General features: G+C 38.6%; 2 protein-coding genes across 3 annotated transcripts; one reads left to right on the forward strand and one right to left on the reverse strand.

Annotated features, from left to right (window-relative positions):
* The first annotated feature begins 1,014 nt into the window (after positions 1–1,014).
* On the forward strand, positions 1,015–10,881 carry LOC128258915 (cold shock domain-containing protein E1). Of its 2 annotated transcripts, none has more exons than XM_052990923.1 (10): positions 1,015–1,050; positions 1,452–4,905; positions 5,243–5,805; positions 5,878–6,272; positions 6,336–7,062; positions 7,138–7,291; positions 7,353–7,522; positions 7,591–8,538; positions 8,608–8,785; positions 8,850–10,881. In XM_052990923.1, exons 2-10 carry the CDS (start codon positions 4,869–4,871, stop codon positions 8,864–8,866), a joined length of 3,189 nt encoding a protein of 1,062 aa, XP_052846883.1. In that variant the 5' UTR covers positions 1,015–1,050; positions 1,452–4,868; the 3' UTR covers positions 8,867–10,881. The 2 variants fall into 2 exon arrangements, with proteins under 2 accessions (XP_052846883.1, XP_052846882.1); XM_052990922.1 differs by lacking the exon at positions 1,015–1,050 and adding an exon at positions 1,057–1,190.
* A 548-nt stretch (positions 10,882–11,429) lies between these two features.
* On the reverse strand, positions 11,430–19,082 carry LOC128258314 (E3 ubiquitin-protein ligase CBL-B-B). Its single transcript, XM_052989873.1, has 6 exons — positions 18,200–19,082; positions 17,152–17,559; positions 16,822–16,946; positions 16,632–16,753; positions 16,442–16,573; positions 11,430–14,665 (listed from the first exon to the last, which is right to left on the reverse strand). The coding sequence occupies exons 1-6, from the start codon at positions 18,751–18,753 to the stop codon at positions 13,358–13,360; spliced, it is 2,649 nt and encodes an 882-aa protein (XP_052845833.1). The 5' UTR covers positions 18,754–19,082; the 3' UTR covers positions 11,430–13,357.
* Between the last annotated feature and the right edge of the window lie 1,446 nt (positions 19,083–20,528).

Raw genomic sequence — 20,528 nt, forward strand, 5'->3', positions numbered from 1 at the left:
GGATCACATTTTTCAAAGTCTAAACTTTTAAAATAGGCAAAAAAAAAACGATTTTTTTTACATTATTTAGACCAGAATACCCCTTCTAACCAAAATGTAGTATCGCCATATCTTGGCTTCTTTCAAATGAAAATTACAAAATGCTTTTATAAGATAGTACAAAATGAGAAATATTTTGATTTTCTGATTTATTGAGATATTTTAACTTTTACCGAAGCTACAGTGACTACAATATTACATTTTAAATTAAAACAGTGGTATCCCTCTGGCCTGCACCCATGGCCACTACGTAACAATTGCCCCTGACTCGCGCACTTCGCAACACTGAAACTGCGCTGATGGCAAAATGGTGTCTTCGAAAATCATCGCAAAACTATTTTAAGCGATGGGTAAATTTTTTAGATCTTGTTACTCACAAACTGTATTTGTTGTAAAGAATACAATTAATTAATGAAGTAAAGCGAAAATCGTAATATGCTCGTCAGCCTTATAATCAAGTTGCCTTTGGTTTGGTCATATTAAAGTGCATAAATACATTTAACTCATAAGCTAAAGTTTATAAACCCTTGCAGCTGTTCAAAAAATGTAATATTCTTTAAAAATAACAATATTCCAATTTTGTTAAGAAAGGCTGGTAATAACCTTCGACTTCCTGGACGACAACATTTTGGAAAACGTCTACAGATTCAACACCCCAGAGAATCAACGGGAGTGGCCGTCAGCGTTGAAACATCGTATATCCTGGCGCCCCAAGTTTCCTTTGTAAGCAATTTGTGACTTCCCTGGCCTTTAAAAATTTAAACCAAAGTTAAAGCAGTACATTAAAATTGTTCCTATTTTATAGCACGTATTGTTATGTTATGAGCGCTGGAGAATGACTTTTTCGGGTGAAGGTAAAGGAACTAAAACACAATTAATGTGTTTAAGTTTTATGTTTTGCTGCAACGGAACCTTTTTCAAACGGGCAAATCAATATGGTCACATTCCAAAACGGTATTTTTTTTCTGTTGTTGTCGGCAAAATGGCGTCCGGTTGTTGTGCTGTCGTGTGGTACGTGTGGCTGGTCGATAAAAATCTTTTTCGCTTCAAATAGGACTATTATTTAACTCAAATTCGGAACGAAAATATGCAGAAAATGTGCCGCAGACATAGCTGTGATGGAAAAACATGAAAAGTGCCAGAGAAACAAGGTTTTTAATGCCTAAATAACATTTTTTCTCGCTGCCAGCCAGTTTGCAAATGCGTGTGTATGAGCGTGCGTGTGTGCGTAGTGGGTTGATGTGTGTGTGCAATTTTTTCCGGCAGGCAAAAATCTCTCCATTTGCAACACTGAAAAATCGATAAAACTGCAGCAAGACTTTTTCGGTGTAGATTTCACTAGCCAAAAAAAGAAAAAAAAATTTAGATTTTTGGTCTAATCGTTTCCACCTTTCTCTTTTTTCACCCCGCAGCTTTTGTAACTAAAACTCCGTTTTGACATCACTTTCATCATAATCTGAATAAAAATAATAATAATATAAAATACAACAAAAAATATGATATAAAAAATAAAAAAACACCATCGAAAACGAATCAAAAAATAATACATACAAAATATAAATCGCATATAATTGAAAGTTACAGCAAAATACATAAAAAACCAACAACAACATAGCTCAAAAGGAAATAAGTCAAAGCAAAAACTTTTTAAGTTTTTTGGACTCTTCTTTGTTTTTGTTTCGTTTGCTTTGCAAAGATAAAACATACACAAACATAAAAAACGAGAATTTTTACGCCGCCCGTGGGTGTGAGCGAGACAGACAGAGAGAGAGAGGGAGATAAAGCGACTGCGCAAATAAAACAAAACAACAAAAAACAAGCCAAGCTTGAAACGAAGACTTTCAAAAAAAAAAAAACAACAAACCAACAACAACAACAACAACAACAAACCAAACAAATTGAAACGCTGTGAAATTAACTCGTCAATACTCAAAAGCACCAACAAATAAAAAAATACAAGAAAAGCTAAAAATAAAAGGCAAACTACGAAGGAGCAAGTGAAGCGGAGTTCAAAAGAAAACAGCAAAAGCACTGAAAACAAAAAGAAACGGAACACGAAACTAACGGGAAAGTAAAGGCAACGGCGCTGCGGCGTTCGGACTCTCGAATAAAACAAAACCTAAAATAAACACTTTGGAAAACGCTAAATCAATCCCAAAATTCCTCATTATTTTTCCTGAAAAGCTTTAATTTAATTACGAATTTTTTGTTGTTAAGTCAAAGTGAATTCAATTTGCTAATTAATTTAAATTAAGACAACAACAACAGCAACCGAGCTACAAAAGCATCAGCAACAACAAACAAACAAACAACAACCAACCAACAACAAACAACTGAATTAATGTTTTAAAGTACAAAATAACCGGGAGTAAATCAACAACAAATAATTTAAACATATTAAAAACGATTTAATTTAAAACGCAACATCAGTCTAAATTATTTAACTAAACAAAAAAACACTGCTAGAATTTAAGTCGTAAAGGAGAATAAACTGATAAAGGCCAGAAAGGGGCGAAAAGAAAGTGAGAGACGGAAAGAGAAGCAAGAGCAGAATAAAACCGATTAAGCAACAATTGTGCCGCAAAAAAAGTGTGAATAAAAAATATATACTAAAAATATAACGGTAACAATAAAGAAAACATTTAAAACCAAAAATCTACAAGAATTCTATAAGTTTTAAGTCACGTTTTACACAGACCTACAACAACAACACCAGCAATTTAACTTAGCCAATAAATTTAAAAAGAAAAACAATAAGTTAGTAAAAAATAAACGGATTAATAAAATATATATAGAGAACGCATTACAAATTTAAAACTGCGGCCTTGTGCCAAAGAAACAGTTTTTATTTTTTCCAATAAAGCATTGTTTTTTACTAGTTTTCAATTCAGTTTTTTTTTATAAGTGTACCTAGTGAGAAATGTTAAAAGTCTAAAACAGCAAAAGCAACTGCAACAAACGGAAGTAAAACGGAGAAAAGAAAAACAAAACAAATTCAAAGAAAGATTTAACAACTCTGTGATAATTACTGTAAATTTATAAATTTAAATAAACAAAAAAAGAAAAAACGCAAAGAAAAACCACAAAAAAATCTCGAATGGATTGAAAGGCAAAACCCGTAATTTTTAACAATAGGCGAAGAAGGAGCGAAGGAGGAGGCGAAGATAACAGAAAAACATCTTAAACCAACAACAACAACTTTACACTTAAGAGCAAATGCAAATGAAAAGATAAAAAACATTGAAACAAATTCGTGATATCTTAAAGGACTTCGATACATATATACTATAGTATATTATATATTATATTATATAAACTATTAAACTAAGCTTAAATCTAGTAAGCGAGAACCGAGAAAACAAAACAAAGGAATAAGTGAAAAATAACAAAACCAACCAACAAAAAGCAAAAATAAAAACCCTAGGTTATAAAAAGACTTCAAAACGCATTCAAAAAAATATATATTTAAACAAAACAAAATAAATCGTAGGCTTAAAGTTCAACATAGTAAATGAGCGAGGATAACTCCACATAACGGGTATCCTATATCTATTATATATATTAAAAACAAAAACCTTAAAACTCATAATTTTTGCTTAGTGAATAGTAAATGAAACAGCAATAAAACAGCAAAAAACAACAAACAAATTATACAAATCGTGCAACCGAAAAGTAATAGCAACGTACAGCGAAAGAAAAAAGAAAATCGAGACGAAGATATAGAGAGGGAGGAACCGGAAACGGAAGTCCCGGGAAGAAGAAGCAGCCGGAGAATAAGAAGGAGAATCGAACCTCGTCCCCAAAAATCATCGTTGTACTAAGGGTATTCGAAAGTAATTTAAAAATAAATCACTACTACTTCCTATAAACCACAACGATTGCCTACAAAATATATATTATATATATGTATACTATATAGAAAACAAAAAACAATATAATCAAGCAAAACACACAAAATATTCAAATATCAAACAAAAGCTAATCTTACCCAAAAGTAAAAAGTATTCCCAGTGTATTTTTGTAGTAAAACTAAAGTAAAAATATAAAAAAATCAACCAAAACCATTTCAAACAAAATGCAATAATTCAATAATAATTCAAAACTAGAAAAAAACAAAAAACACCAACGGCAGCAGCTGGTATGCATTTTCATCGTAAATCAACAATATTTTGAATACACAAAACGATCAAAAAATATATATAAAAAAAACAACTTTGGAAACAAAACCTACAACAGACCCAGGAAGGAACTTCAAACTACCAAAACAAACCAACAACGTTACAATATTTGTCGGCATTTTTTACAACAAAAAACACACAACAAGAAACACAAACAAACCAACAACAGCAAAGGAAAGCTAAGAAATACAACCATTTTTTTTGGGGCATGTCCTCGAGAAAAGACAACAATTTTTATTAACTTCGAAGACAAGGAATTTCAGTGCCTCTTGTGCCAGTGTTTAGCCAAAATATATATACACAAAAAACAAAACAAACAAAAACTTAAAAACAAATACGTATTTATTGCTTAGTTTTTTCTCTTTGATATAAAAAATTAAAAAAAAAACTTAAAAAAAAATTAAAGAAAAATACCCTAAAAAGCAAAAAAAGTGAGATCAATAAATCTGTTTTCGGTAATTTCTCGCGCTTTCTTAAACTTCGACTTTCGTTCCAATCGTTTTCGCTATTCGCATCTATTATCGGGTTATACCACTGACCACCCAATACCAATAACAATTGCAATCACCATCGCCAAGAACCAGTCTCCAATTTGCTAGTCCTTATCAGCATTTTTCTTTGTTGTTAATATCCAATATCAATCAATTCAACATGAATACGCAATCGAAGGTGTACCGCACCGGCGAAGGTAAGGGTCTTATATACAAAACATTTACGCTTTGATTTATTTTAAATAGGGTATTTAACAAATAATAATTTAAAAAATAAATATGTATAACTCACAATTAATTCATACTTTTTTAGTGCAAAATAATATTTTTTGGGTCTCTTATATACCTATGAAACAAAAAACATATTTTTCCGAAATTATCAAAATATTTATCATTTAAGAAATGATGTAAAGTTATAGTTTTAAAGGGGTGTAAAATTAGTTTTTTCTTAGACTTTTAAAAACATTTAGCAATAAAAAAGAATTTTACTTTTTTAATATTTAATCTTTTCTACCATTCAAATTAATGCCTCAGAAATCTATGACAACTTGCCATGCGATGGTTACTTCAACATTAATGCCATTCGCAACCTGGGAATCCCGACTACATTTCCGACCATTGGAACCTTTACGCTTGATTCAACAACGCTGGGATTGCAGCCGCAAGGTCAGGGACCGTCGCCTCAGCAGCAACAGCAGCAGAATATGCATCACCATCAGCAACAGCAGCAGCAGCAACACCAACAACAGCAGCAGCAGCATATACAGCAGCAACAACAGCAGCAGCATCAGCAGCAACATCAGCAACAGCAGCAACATCAACAGCAGCAGCAACATCAGCAACAGCAACATCAGCAACAGCAACAGCATCAGCAGCAGCAGCAACAACATCAAAGCATTGGAATGTTTGATGCCAACGAGGTCAACGACGTCATCCAGAATCCTCCTCAAATCGGAGTATTCCAATCTAATAGCGTTTTGACTAACGGAGCTGGGAGCTCCTCCTCTATCTTTGGCTCCCAGTCAAGCAGTTCTTCGGCTGCAGCTGCGGATCCCAGCCAGACCACCCGGGAAACTGGCATCATCGAGAAGCTGCTGGTGAGTAGGAGACGGAAACTTTCACTTGACCGCAATATCTAATTTTACATTTTCTATTCCCCTTAATTATAGCACTCCTATGGATTTATTCAGTGCTGCGAGCGGCAGGCACGACTCTTCTTTCATTTCTCGCAATTCAGCGGTAATATTGATCATTTGAAAATCGGGGATCCCGTGGAGTTCGAGATGACCTACGATCGTCGCACAGGCAAGCCGATAGCTAGTCAAGTGTCCAAGATAGCCCCAGAGGTTGTTCTCTCCGAGGAGCGGGTCACCGGCACAGTGACCACCGAGCTGCGCACGGATAGCGCTAATAATCTGCTCAACTCCAGCGAGACCACCGGTCGCATAAGCTATGAGAACCGAGGCGAATGCTTCTTTTTACCCTATACCAAAGACGATGTGGAAGGCAATGTCAACTTGCGCGCTGGCGACAAGGTCAGCTTTCAAATCGCAACAAACCAAAGGTAATAATTAGTTTATAGTTTATCTACTTAAGCCTAAATAATTCTGTATATTATTTATCACAGAGGTAATCTAGGCGCCTGCCATATTCGCCTGGAGAATCCGGCCCAGCCGGTCAAGTATCGTGGCGTTGTTTGCTCCATGAAGGAATCATTCGGCTTCATCGAACGCGCCGATGTGGTTAAAGAGATCTTCTTCCACTTTTCGGAAGCCGAGGGCAATGTAGAGCTGCGCCCCGGTGACGATGTCGAGTTCACCATCCAGACGCGGAGCGTAAGTGGCAGCGGCGATCCGACCAACCCCAACATCCTCCAATCAAAAATGCAGTCTGCCTCTGTGCCGCCGCAGGGCCGTGAATTTGCGTGCAACATCACGCGCCTAGCACCGGGATCGGTTATCTTTGAAGACGTGGACAGCACGGTGTACAAGGGCCAGGTGCTCAAGTCGCTCGATCGCAACAATCCGGTGCGCCAGAACAATGATCCCTTGCCGGGTCGCATTCGTTACAGGGCTTTGGATTATTCCGAGGTGGAGGTTCCGTTCGGGGACAAGGATCAGAAGGGTGACTTCACCTTGCGCCATGGTGATTGGGTGCAGTTTCTGCTTGCCACCGATCGACGCGATCAGCTACAACGGGCCACCTCGATCGCCCTGCTGGACGAGACCTTTAAGGTGTCCGGCGAGAAGCGGGAGCAGGGCACCATTGCATCCCTAAAAGAGGGCTTCGGCTTCCTGCGCTGCGTGGAGCGCCAGGCTCGTCTATTTTTCCACTTTACTGAAGTTTTAGATACGGTGAGAATCGTTCTTATAATAAGTTTGTTCTAGGAAGCCAGTTGCTTATCAATACCCAAATATTCGTCTTTATAGAGCCGCGAAATCGACGTCAACGATGAGGTGGAATTCACTGTTATCCAGGAGCCTGGATTGGCCTATAATAACTCGCGTTTGCAGGCCATACGCATAAAACACTTGCCGCCCAATTCAGTGCAATTCGAAACCCTAGTGGTCAGCAACATAGAGGGTATGCCTTTAATATTCGCATTAAAATTATATCATTACTAATTCGTAATATCTACGAGCAGGCTGCGTGACACGCGAGGCACCCAAGAGCCCAATTAAATCTCAAGATCGCGTCGAGGGCGGTGTGATTACCTACGAGAATGCCGATGCTAAAAAGACTATTATGTATTTTCTTAAAGACTGCGAAAAACCACCAAGGATTGGGGAGCGAGTACGCTTCGATATTTACATGGTGAGTTTGACAAAAATTGTGATTTTCAAGGAAATTAGTTAAGACTTTATAATTATGTTGTTATTCAGGTCAAACGTAACAAGGAGTGTATAGCCGTTAACGTACAGCAAGTTTCGGTGCAGCAGCAGCAACAACAGCAGCAGCAACAGTTGCTGCTTAATCAGCCGAGCACTGGGGGAAACCTTAACCAAAACGACCAGCTTTCAGGATTATCGAATGGAATCAGTAGCAGCAGCTCGAACGCCTCGCTTCAGAATGGTTATGTGATGCACGGCAGCCCCGGTGGCAGCACCAGCAGCGTGGGCAGCAACAATCCGGGCCACATTGACGATTTTAAGCTGGAGAACAACAATCATGCCGGATCCGAGGCTGGGCAGGTGTACCGTGGCTTCATAGCTGTAATGAAGGAGAATTTTGGATTCATTGAGACTTTGTCCCACGACGAGGAGGTCTTCTTTCACTTTAGCAACTATCTGGGCAACCCCAACTGGTTGGAGTTGGGTCAGGAGGTGGAGTACACTCTGGCCCGCAACGGGAATACATCCGTTTCTGGAAACTGTCTGCCGGCCGAGAATGTCCGCATGCTGCCCAAGAACTCTATTCCCCAGCCTGCTGTTCTGGACACCACCCACAATGGTGTGGTGGCTCGTCCGCTGCGGTGTATCAATCCTGACCAGCAGGAGTATGCCGGTCTAATTGAGATTCTCGACGAGCTACGCACCACTGTTATTTCGCAACATGAGTTCGGGATCACTAGTCTGGTGAACAAGAGAGATCTGCTTCAGAAGGGCGATTTGGTTAGTTTCCGCATCGATGAAAGCGGTCGGGCAGCGAATGTGAATGCCGTGAGGCAGAAGAAACGCGCCACTGTGGACTCCATCAAGGGACAGTTTGGTTTTCTCAACTTTGAGGTGGAGGACGGAAAAAAGTTGTTCTTCCACATGTCCGAGGTGCAGGGCAATACTGTCGCCTTACATCCAGGCGATACCGTGGAGTTTTCCGTGGTTACCAATCAGGTGGGTTGAATCTTGTACTGAAACTTCTGTGCATTACATATTAACGAGGTAAATTTCTATCTCCATTAGCGTAATGGAAAGTCTTCAGCTTGCAATGTTCTGAAAATAAACGATCGTCCAGATCGTCTGATCTCGCGCCTCAAGCTCAACGGCGATGACTCTGTGCCGCGTCTAATTCTCATTCGTGCACCCAAAGGACCGCAGGGCAAAGGCTTTTCCGTTTTAGCGCGTCATCCACGCATTCCAGGTGAGATAACGCATATGCCACAGTTTTAGAAAGTAGTTTTGATTGAGAAATTCCAATCTTTTAGGCAACTTGGTGGAGTAGATGGCTGCAAATGTTACACAGGCAAGCCAGGATATTAGATGCACATCAAAGACAATTACCTACAGCTATATATATTCTTGTACGCAAGCCATAAGCGAGCAGGCTACCAATCAACCAACTAACAGCAACGTGAACTTGTCGCCCTATTCATATACACAAACAATTATAACGAATATAACCTTTAGAAGCAAGAAAACACTATTGAAAACGATCGTAATTGATAATAATTGATAGCAAAGGCATATATTTAATATTTACGAAACTACTTAACGGCAACTCAACAAGAGAACTCTTCGTGTCTGAAATCGAAACTTATTTGTAATATTACCAACTAACCCTCCACCATTGTAACACTTTGTTTTCAACTAGACTCAACCGTGATTCGTGTTGTGGCCAGTTAGAAGCAAAATGAAATTGAAATCCAAGTGTCTGAGAGATAAAACCAAAACGTTTGTATACGTATACTATTTTCTACTAGTTTGCTTTAATTTTAAATAATTAAAAAAACATCGCGAAAAGCAAAACAAAGTGAGAGGAAGGAAACAAACAACATAATCTATGAAGTATTTATTCTAGAATGGCAACGAAATCCTTGCATAATTGCGTTAGAAATTGTATAAAATCAACACTCTCTAAATACATTTGTCTATGGCCGGGATAGTTCCTGCTTCTACTGTATCTTGCTCTTCTCGTATTCTTTTGTACTTCTCGAAAATTGTTCTTTCACTGCTTACAATCTTACTGTTAAAGTTTATATTTATTGAATAATAATTGTACTGCGGCAGCCACAGTTATGTAGAACAACAACCGCAGCAGCAACATCAAACAAGAAACCAATCAATGGAGTGTAGCAAGATGAAAGTATTTATATCTACAAGTACAGTACATATATATTTTACATATTCATTAACGTAAACATACTTAATATTAATGTTATTATTTTCTTTGTTTTGATCTTCGCTTGTGAACACGCGCCAAGTTGTTTCGCCAATTCTTTTGTTGCATTCAGAGGGTTGCATTAACTTATTACATAACATATTATACAAAAACATACATGCTACATCGTAAATATTTATTTAAAGCAACAACAAAATGCATTACGAAAACTCACAAAAAAAATATTGAGGAGAGAAGGAAATTACGAAAAGTTTTGTGTGACGATGAAGAGCAAATTAAATTTGCTGCGCCAAATCTGTTGAAACCATTTAATGAAGATTATAAAAATAATTTTTAAAAAATCTATATATACGAGAAAAAACTAAAAAAAAACAAAAATAAAACAAAAAAACCAAACCTTATGAGCGTGTCGTGTGTCGGTAACAAAGAGCAAATATTGTGAAAATTATGAATTTCAATTACTAAAGAAAAAAAAACTAATGTAACAAAAAAAACAAACAAAAAACATTTAACAAGCTAACAACAAATTTGGGATCAGTACGTCCTATTATAGCCATGTTATATACAACTACAACAGCATAAAAAAACCACAACAACAAAAACATACACTAAGCAACACAGATCACAGACAAAAACCAGAACAAAGAGCAAGAAAAAATAGTAACTTTAATATTGTATAACGATTATACATCTACATATAGATATATGCGGAATGTGTATCCCGCGGGATATATATTTATCTGCAGGGCGGGTGGGGTAACTGAAGGTTGATGAGATAGTCGACAGAAATGCCAAACGCCATCGCAGCCCAAAAAATTTTCTGAGCGGCCGGCGGTCGGGCGTTTTGTCATTCATGCAATGCAAGAAATGAACAGCACAGTAACTAAAATCCTTATTACGAAAAACCAACAAAAACATACAAATATTTCAAACAAAACACAAAAAAAATTGAAAAAACTACAAAAATGTAACAAAAACATCAAAAAAGATACAAAAATACAAGAAAAATACATACATACATATGTGCTTGAATACGAAAAAAAATCGCAAACTATATAAGTCAAATAATACAACAACAACAGAATAAATAATAAATACATATTTCAATAAACTAAAAATCGCTAGTGTGTTTTTACTTTCTTGGGAATCCGTAAAGTTTATAATATATGCAAAAAAGGTTCAAAACAATAATGCTATGTTCATTTTCCGGTGCATTTTGTAATTGTTCCTATGTCAGCTATACGAATTCTAAAACATTAAACCATTACTATATATCGGGCATATTTTAAATAGCTATGTATAGTTTTGGTTTTATTTACTATTTCGATTCCCTTTATTGGAGTTAATAGGTGTCAGATCCGGCCAGTTCGACTTATATACTTCCTGCAATAGATTTCATCCTTTGAAACTGAAGTACTAGTTCTGATCAAGAATGTATATACTTCACTAAAACTTTTGAGTGAAATTATACAACCCCCTACACCAGAAACTTCCAATTTTAAATAACTGGATCGGTCACTTTAGATACAATTTGGTTGAAAATTAGTTTGTGAGATACTGGAAATACTGTAAACTTTCATTTATAAAACTTGAGGAACATTTTATTACTTACTTCCCCACATAGAAAAAAGCAAAAATCAATATTTTTGTTTAATTTTTGGTTTTATTTATAAGAATAATTTATATCTGCTTAGATTTGTTCGGTTACATGACATGACTATGGTATGGTATCATCGTATCTTTGCTTCGCCTTAGACTCTCTTAAGCTTCTTAAAACTTGACAGTTTATTGACTTTTTCCTTTGGGTTGTTGGGCTCTCTATATGCTGGGAGTTGCCATTTGTTCTTATGCTGCTTAAATTTCAAGATCCTTTCGTTTTTCGTTTATATATGTAGTTCTATACTCGTATTTGTTGAGGTTATGTCAAATAACTTATGATTTAACGCTTGCATTGATGATTTCTCTTTTAGTGAATATATTGCATTGATTTCGATTCGATTCGATTTTTGGTTGTCGCACGTTTAATATATCGCCTATTTATAAATATATATCGCTTAGGTTTAGAAGATATACGAATATGGCAAAAATGGTGTTTTTTGTGTGGGACTAGAACATTTTTTGACGAATTTAAAAACCGATCGATCGATTATCATATATAAAGCCAGTAAAAAGGGATTCGTAATACAAATTGAATTATGATTATTTTCTCGTTTAACTTGGTTTGGGAGATTAATTGATTCGATTCGAACTTACAAGTACTATTACAAAAACGTTCAAGCTTTGTATAAAAAATCGAGGTAAACTTGATAGTGCATCGGATCTGGTTGGGTGTTGTGTCCTTTACTCGGATAATCCTTGCTTGCATTTGGTGTTAAGGGGAAACTCAGAGTTCTGTGTTTTTTTGGAGGCATTCGCCGCCGAAGGCATTTCAATAATGGCTGTGTTCGATTCTGATCTCCTACGATGGGGCATCCAATTCAAATACTCTGTTGGTTTTATTTTGGATGAAACGATGGACTACTTATAGATGGGCTTATGGGCTTATGGGCATGTTAATGAAAGAAAGCATCGACCTAGTTGAGATGCAATATATAGAGCAGATCTAACCTTGTATTTTTTTTTTTTTTGCTCTTGATTTGTAATTCTATACGAGAGAGAGAGAGAACGTTTTTAATTTCGTGTGTTTGGGGTGGGCAAGTTTTTCCTTTCAGAACTGCGTATATACGAGTTATAATTTATTATATATTTGTTTGCTCTTAATAGGAAGAAGTTAGATAGTCTTAATTTAAGTGTACATAGCTATATTTGATATTTAAGGGTGGTGCTTAAATTTTTGTTTATTAATTTATCTTTTTGTTTGTCTTCAATAAATTGTCAAACGGGGAAACTTGAATTGCTTGTGCTGGCTACGCCAAGTGAAGACTTCTTAGAGTTTATTTTTCTGGAATCAACTATCTTAGCGTAACTATGGGAGAGGTGTTAGTTTAGTGCTCATAAATCGAAGAATATTTACCATGATTTGAGAGGTTAATGCGAATTTTGTGTGATTCTTGATTACAGTCGACCTTCTCTAACTGAATTTTTCGCATAGTTCTGACTAAATTGAATGACACTACAATTTAGTATTCTAATTTGAAACAAAGAACATTTATAAATTCAAAATAAAAAACTCGCTGTACATAAGCGGTTTTGCTTAGTTGTGTTCTTTTTAAACTGGTTTAAAATTTCTTTAATAAAATAATATATATACATATGTATACTAAAAAAATCGATATAAATTCAAGTGCCAAGGGATTATAAATAAGCTGAAAAACTAGTTTAAATTCTCTAAAATAATGTTAGGAATTTTTGTTGTTTTTTTGTGATTGTATAACACGAACTACGTATCTGACCCCAAAACAAAAGTACCACCAAATACAAAATCCTAATTTGGTTACTTTACAAAAATGTAACAACCTATTTAAATAAATAAATATATTCTATTAAATACAAATTCATATTGATTCGAGTTAGAGAAGTTCGACTGCGGATTGAATTGTTTGGCTTTTGGGCTAAGCACTTTCAACCGATTTAACAATCCGCCGGCGTGGCACTTCAGGCGCTGTTCTTGGAGACAAACTCGCGTAGAATGTCGCCGGCCATCTCGATATTGTTGCGCGAAATCCCCAGGGCCGTGATCGCGTTCTCCTTGGAGTAGCCCGCGTTCATCAGCCGGGCAATGTACTCCAGGTTAATGTTCTCGTAGGGCACGGTGCCGCAGTCTTTTTGATTGATCGTCACGTTCGCATAGAGCAGCGGTTGCGATTGCTGGGGAGGATTAGCCCCGTTGCCCGCCACCGCTGCCACCGTTGTTGGCGTCGTTGTGGTTTGGCTCTGCTTGGCCGGCGTGGCTTTCTTTCCGTTGGCCAGTGCTGCGGCGGAACCAACACCACCACCACCACCACCACTGCTGGTGGTGCAGAGTTGGGTGTAATGGGAGGAGGCCGAGTCCTGTCGGCTCAAGGTCACGCCACGCGCCTCCAGCGGGCGGGTATCGATCACCCCACTAATGGTTTCCGCCGGGCCCACCTCCACGATGTCTTCATCCAACAGGGAGAGCACCGGCGACGTGGTACTCGTTGCAATGCGCTGCTGTCGCATCAGATCCTCGGCCAAGGTGTCCACGCAGGGCGAGACGTGCGGTGGAATCGGCGGCGCCGTCGTCTGGGGCGGCACATTGTCCAAGCTGCACTGGATGTTGTCGATGCTCTTGCTACTGCTGGGCGGTGGTGGTGCCGTGGCCTTGCTGGGCGTCTCCACGCCAGGCGACGATTTTCTGGGCGGTAGTGGGGGAGCCACCGCCACTGACGCTGTTGGTCCGGGTGTCCCCGGATCGTGGATGTTCTGCAAGATGGCATATGAACTCGAGCTGGAGGCATTGTCGCTGGTTGTGCTGCTGTTGTTGTGGCTGGAGCTCTGGGGCAACTTCTGGCCATAGGTGGAGTTGGCCACACAGGACCCGATAAGCGGAGCACTCATCCGGTTGGTGTTCTTCTGGCTGGTGCTGATACCGCCGCCTCCATTGCTAAGGACCGCTGAAGCAGGTGGTGCCGAGGGCTGGGGCTGCTGGTGCTGGGAGGAGGATGATGATGATGATGATAGTGCTGCCACTGTTGCCACTGATGCTGAAGAGGAGGAGGAGGACGTGGAGGCGGCGGCAATGGAGGAGCAGGAGCTGCTGGGCAGGCTGAGGGTGGGCGTCCCACCCGCATAGAGATCGTTCTGCACGGCCATCAAGCTGGGCGTGGTGCTCCGCCGCCCCAAACGGGGCGATGTGTGCGGACTGTGCTTCTCGGCCGCCACCGTAGAGGATGTGCTGAGTGCGTGCAGCGAGGAGGTGGCTATGTTGAAGTCGCCTATGTCCTAAACATATCCAGAACAGAATCAGATTAAAGGTCTCCTTACAGTTCAGTGGACAATAGACATGGAATAATACAATTACTGACAATGAGTTCGAATAATGAACATTTGAAGGAAAAAGGTAGAATAATAACATTAAAGGATTATACATTTTTATAATTTAAAAAAAAAAAAACAATATTGACTTGTTCAAACTGACGATCTTGAACTTAACTGTTGTCTTTAGCATTTTATGAAATTTTAAAATTTAATTTAAATTTATTTGATTATCAGAAATTCTCTCTTTCGAATTAATACCAAAAATGTTGAATTAAAATTGTAATACAAATTCCATGTATAAAATTCCAACTGAACAATGTTGACCAATTGAGCAAATAGTTTGTGCTGATCATAGAGCATGCCGCTGGCTGGAGGAATTGGGCATGCACATCAAACAGAAAATCTAAGGAAAAGAAGAAGTCTCTAGTAGAAACACAGCTAAAGAAATAAGGAAACATAAAAATCAATTCAAACCAATATTTAAATATTCGTATTATGCATATATTTTGTTTTGTTTCTTTTTTGTTGTTGTGGTTGTGTTGTTGTTTTGTTTTTAGCCGTAAACTTATTAAGGAAATCAAAAACTATTCGCTAAAATGTATTAAAATTGCATTATATAAATAATTATTATCGTGTACATTAATGCGATCTGTTTTAGTGTTATATTAAGTTAACGAAATGAGCCGAAAGATGAGTTCGATTTTAAAATTTCTCTGCTAATACTTTTCGTTCGTGTTTTTGATAGCAACGAGAGCTATAAATTCTGGCCTTGTGACAGAGGAAATCAAAAATTAATTTACATACAATCTAACTAAATTATCGATCGATTCTAGGCCTCCCATATGGTTAAGCCTAATTTCTTAATTTTCTTTTGTTTTTTTCTTTTGTTAATAATAAATTACAGTCTTAGGGCAGCGCGATGGCTGCTTACAAATAAAATTGAATTGATGAGGGGAAGTAAACGCACGCTACTACAAACTAAATATATCTTTGGAAGTATTAAACAATAAACTAAAATGAAATAAACACATAACGGAATAAAATGAATAAGACCATGATTCTAGAGTTAGGGATAGATACAAAAAATACTGCCGTATACAAATACAGAGTTAATTAAGCTTGGTATGGAAGAGAAAATACAAATACAGAACAGGTTACAATTATAAATTCCATAGTGCCTATGTACAAAAGTGCAATCGAGGGCGAATCGAACCGATTAAAATGATTCATAAACAGAGGCGAACGTGATCAATAAAGAGAGAGAGCGTGAGAGTGGAAGAACGAACAAACTAAACGAACGAACGAACGCACACAAACCAAATCAGCAGGGAGAAAACAGAGGAAGCGATAGCAAACAATGGTTGATGAGCGACTTCCGGTCAAAGAACTTTAACTACGTTATGCATGTGCGCGATGGTCAATGGTTGAGTGTGTGTGTGTGCGTGGGTCTGTGAGTGTTAGTTGCATGAGTTTGGCTAATAATTTAAATATGTTACAGCTAAACAAACAAAATTAAACTCGAAACTGCAACTGCAAACTGCAGGCTAAACATTAAACTTATATAAACAATAGCAGTTTTAAAATCTAAATTATATAATATATATATATATATATATATAGGCATATATAACTGTATAAACGAACCAAAGGTAATCATAAGAGTAATATGTATATAAATAGCAGCACAGGCGGCAGCGGAGCAGGCGGATCAGGCTGATCAGGCTGTGAACAAAACTATACCTCAGTGTCGTCTTCTTCCTGCTGCTGCTGTCGCCCATTGGTGACGTTCCGGTTGTGTTGCTTGCGCGGATCGAAGGCGTCCACGACGATCTGTTCGGTGCCCTTTATCTCAGCCCGACAGAAGGGACAGCCCTGCAACAAATCATTGGTCAATTAAGACTTAAATCATTAATGAATCGACGTCGCTTACCTGTCCCTCGGAATCCACCTGCCAGGAGGTTAGGCAGGGCGTGCACAACAAGTGCCCGCAGGGCTCGATGCGGATATCCTTGTCGTTCTCCGCACAAATTTTGCACAGCTGAAAGGTGCTGCCTGTGATCGGAAAAAATAGTCAGTTAGTAAAGGGATATAGGTGGGTAGAAAATCCAACTAAAACATACCCATTTCACAGTAAAGTTCGTATTGCTCTTGGGTTACGGTTATGTGGTCCTCGGTGGGACTTTGAACGGCAGACGACAGATCCGGATTGTAGGCTTGGCCATCTGGATACAAGTAGAAGCCCTCTCTGAAAATGGAAAATAATATCTTTATTAGTAAACAAGAAAACGAACGAGCATTCCCAACTAGTCGCGAATAAAACCTCTAAAAATACATAATTAGAACCACGGGTTAAGAAACATCCAAAAGTGTTTTAAGCGAAGAAATTATACAAAAAGCTTAAAATCCAAGGTTAATTTTTAGATAGACAATAACAATCTTCTTTCTCTCACCGATGGCCATCGAGCAGTGCCTGGCACAGCGACTTGTTCTGCGGGATCGTCTGCAGAATCTCCCCCTCCGCGGTCACATAGCCGATGGCCCACTGTCCCAACCGCGTGCAGGAGAGCCGGAAGACATAGCTGCCCGCCTTGACGATGTAGCGCTGCAGGCGAGCCTTCACCTCGTCGTACGTGAGGAAGGCGACATAGCCCGGATGTGTGACGGCCAGGATTTGCCAGTTGCGGAGCAGCGTTACCCAGGGCTGGAAGAGGCGTGTGAATACGTCGAACTCGAAGTTGGAAATAAAGTCGTTGCAGGTCAGATCGATGGTGGTCTTGAGGGCCATGGCCTCTAGGCCGGAAATAATGGGATGTACTTTGTTCAGTTCCTGGCGGAATATCTTCCAGGGTACCAATGTGCTGCAATATGAAGAAGATGTAAGTATTTGTGGAAGTGCTTATGAATAATTTTAGTATTATCAGATTAAACATATCATAAAACGACCTTGATCTCAATTGCACTTCCGCAGGTCTTATCAAGAGATCACGCTTCTATTAAAAAAAATACCATTATTGTTGCCACATTTTTAGAAATGAAACTATAAAATCTATAACATTCTTACAGAAGTGGCTGTGATCAAAAGTTTTAATATTAATCTATCACATATAATTTTTAAGGTTAAAATATCGTTAATGGGGGAATTAAATGGGGGAATTTAAATTAAGTAAGTTAGAAAGTTTAAAACTAGGTTAATAGATATTTGAATTTTCATTTTTTTATTATCTTCTTAAAAGTAACTAGATCTAACCAGTTAAAACTGGTTTAAATATGACACGTTTTTAGAGTCTCATCATTTCTATGGAAACTATCCTTATCATATTTGTCCCTATCATTGTTTAGAACTTAATCAATTTTGACCAACATTAAATCACATTTGATTTTGTAGTCCAGTCCTAAGCAGACTCTATATCCTCCTAGACAAGTTCCGACACGGTTTAGTTTCGAAAATCCTAATTTTATGAAGCATCCACTAAGATTTCACACCACCAGCAAACTCACCTGTTACCGAAGTTGCTCTTCCAGAAGTCGGCCGCATCCGCCTTGGTGATCCGGAACTGGTCCCCGGCGAAGACCCCGTTGGGGAATATGGCCTTCAGTTCGCTAAGCATGTGCGAGAAGACCAGGCTGAGCTTGGTGAGATTCCGGCGGTAGTGGGAGTTCTCGTCGAACATCTTCTCCTTGCCCTCCTTGAAGAGCTTGATGGCCTGCTTGCACTTTCGCATCAGGTTGTTGATGAACACATTGAAGTGCTCGTTGGCGTGGAGCAGGTGCATCTGGTCCTCGTTCTTGGAGTAGATCAACCTCAAACGCTGATAGGTGTCTGGCAGGATGTCCAAGATAAACGGTGGACTATTCTTCAGGTTCATCTTGGGCTGTTGGCATAGCTTGACCACCTTGTCCATCAGCTTCCATGTCTTCTCCAGTGTTTTCTTATCGGTGGATAGGCGCTGGGAGACGCATGCCTCAGAGATGGCGCCGTGGAGCTTGGAAAGCAGCGATGGGAAAATCTTTGGCTGCGATTGCACACGGGTTCCACTGCCTCTCGTCGCCATCTTTTCTCTCTGCCGCTGCGCTGCCGACTGCGCTGCCTCTGCTTCCTCTTCTTCTCCTTCTTGTTGTTGTTGGTTGTGCCCTCTGCGTAGTTGTAGTGGTGATTTTCCCTATCTAGCTTATCCACAATTTCTATATCTATCCGATTTTCCCCCGATCTTCAAAGCGTGCGATTTGGGGGGCTAACTTTATCCTTAACTCCGCACTTGGCGTGGGCATTTGGGGCTACGCGTTTCGGCGACGTTTGCGTTTTTTAACCCACACAATATTTTCGACTTTTTCAATGAGTGCGACGTCGGTGTGACCGCGGCTACAACGCCAGTAAATACTATTAAATTCTATGCGTCTGGGCACACTGTTCCGAGGGTTGCACTCGGCTGTGACGTCAGTGTTGACCGTTTCTAAAAAGACGTTACAAAATGGCGAGTTTATTTTAAAATATGAGGTACCTAAAGGACATACCTTATTTTATAAACAAACTGATATGTATTAATAATTAAAACCTTTTCACTCTAGTTTTTTTATCCATTGGAATAATATAAGACGAACGTGTAACCGAAGGAGTTTTTTTTCCAGGTAATGTTGCTGTTTACAATCGAATTGTAAAGTAATTAGGGGAAAGTTAATAATAAGGTTTTTACCACTCATGAAATCCCATTGATGCCAAAGTCAAACCGTGATTAATTTATATCGGAGTTTTCATACTTTAATTGGAGAGTGTTAGTTGTAATATGAATAATTCGTTTTTCATGTATTTTTCCACCAGAGGCGAGAACCGTCCCCCTGCCACACAATTTCCGCCATTTACCGTTGTCTTCACAGCCTCGCATTTATATAATACTCGTACTGGTTCGCAAGGCTAAGGCTGTGATTAGATGAAAAGAAAACCAGCAGAACAGGTGCGTGGCTCTTGCCTTCTATCGTTTATTATGGCCATCTTTTCGCACACGGTTGTTTCTACTTTGCTTTTTCTATTTTTTAATATGCACTGCCACTGCAGCCGCAATTTTCACTTTCCATTTTTATTGGCAATCGCAGGCGAGTGCCGTCAAATATTTGGCCAAAAAGAAACTGCACGGCTGCCAAAAGGTTTTTACGTCTCCGGCTGGCTTTCTTTTAATTAAATTTTGGTTTTCTGTTTTTAGTTTCTTATCTTTTTGGTTGTGTTTTTTTTGGGGATCTGCAGGTTGTCGTGTTTGGGATATTAGTTCTGGGCGATGGCGCTTAAAGCCGAGTCACGCCTGTCATATGCAGTTTGGCCTTTTTGTGTTGAGCTCGGCGTTTGGCTCTCTCTGATCTGCCCAAAAAGCTAACTGTAAACATTCACTTACTGACCTCTTTCTCGGCGGCAACTTCCACCTCCACTCAATTTTCTTTAATGCACGCGACTCTGCCGCCAATGATCTGCTTCTTCACCCTCCTCCACCCGCCGCATTAGCACAGTGGTTTATTTTCAAAAAAAAAAACTGATAGCCCATATTGAAAGAATTGAATTTATTGCCTTAAGTTGAGGGATGAATTCTAAACACTCAAAGGAACTTAATAAGATAATTCAAATCCAAAAATAAATAAGTTAGTTCTGAATAGTGGTTTGTTAAAAAAATGGGGGAACCAAATGTTCTATCTAATTTCTTGGCTAAAACATCAAAATATTAAATTGTTTCCATTAAAATTTTTTAACCAGACATAATTTGTAAGTCATTTTAAAGTTAGGAAGTTAAAATAAAAGTAATTTAAAAGCGAAATGCTAATGCATTGTACACATGTGTTTCATTTT

Source organism: Drosophila gunungcola, assembly GCF_025200985.1.
Source record: "Drosophila gunungcola strain Sukarami chromosome 3L unlocalized genomic scaffold, Dgunungcola_SK_2 000003F, whole genome shotgun sequence".
Lineage (NCBI taxonomy): Eukaryota > Metazoa > Arthropoda > Insecta > Diptera > Drosophilidae > Drosophila > Drosophila gunungcola.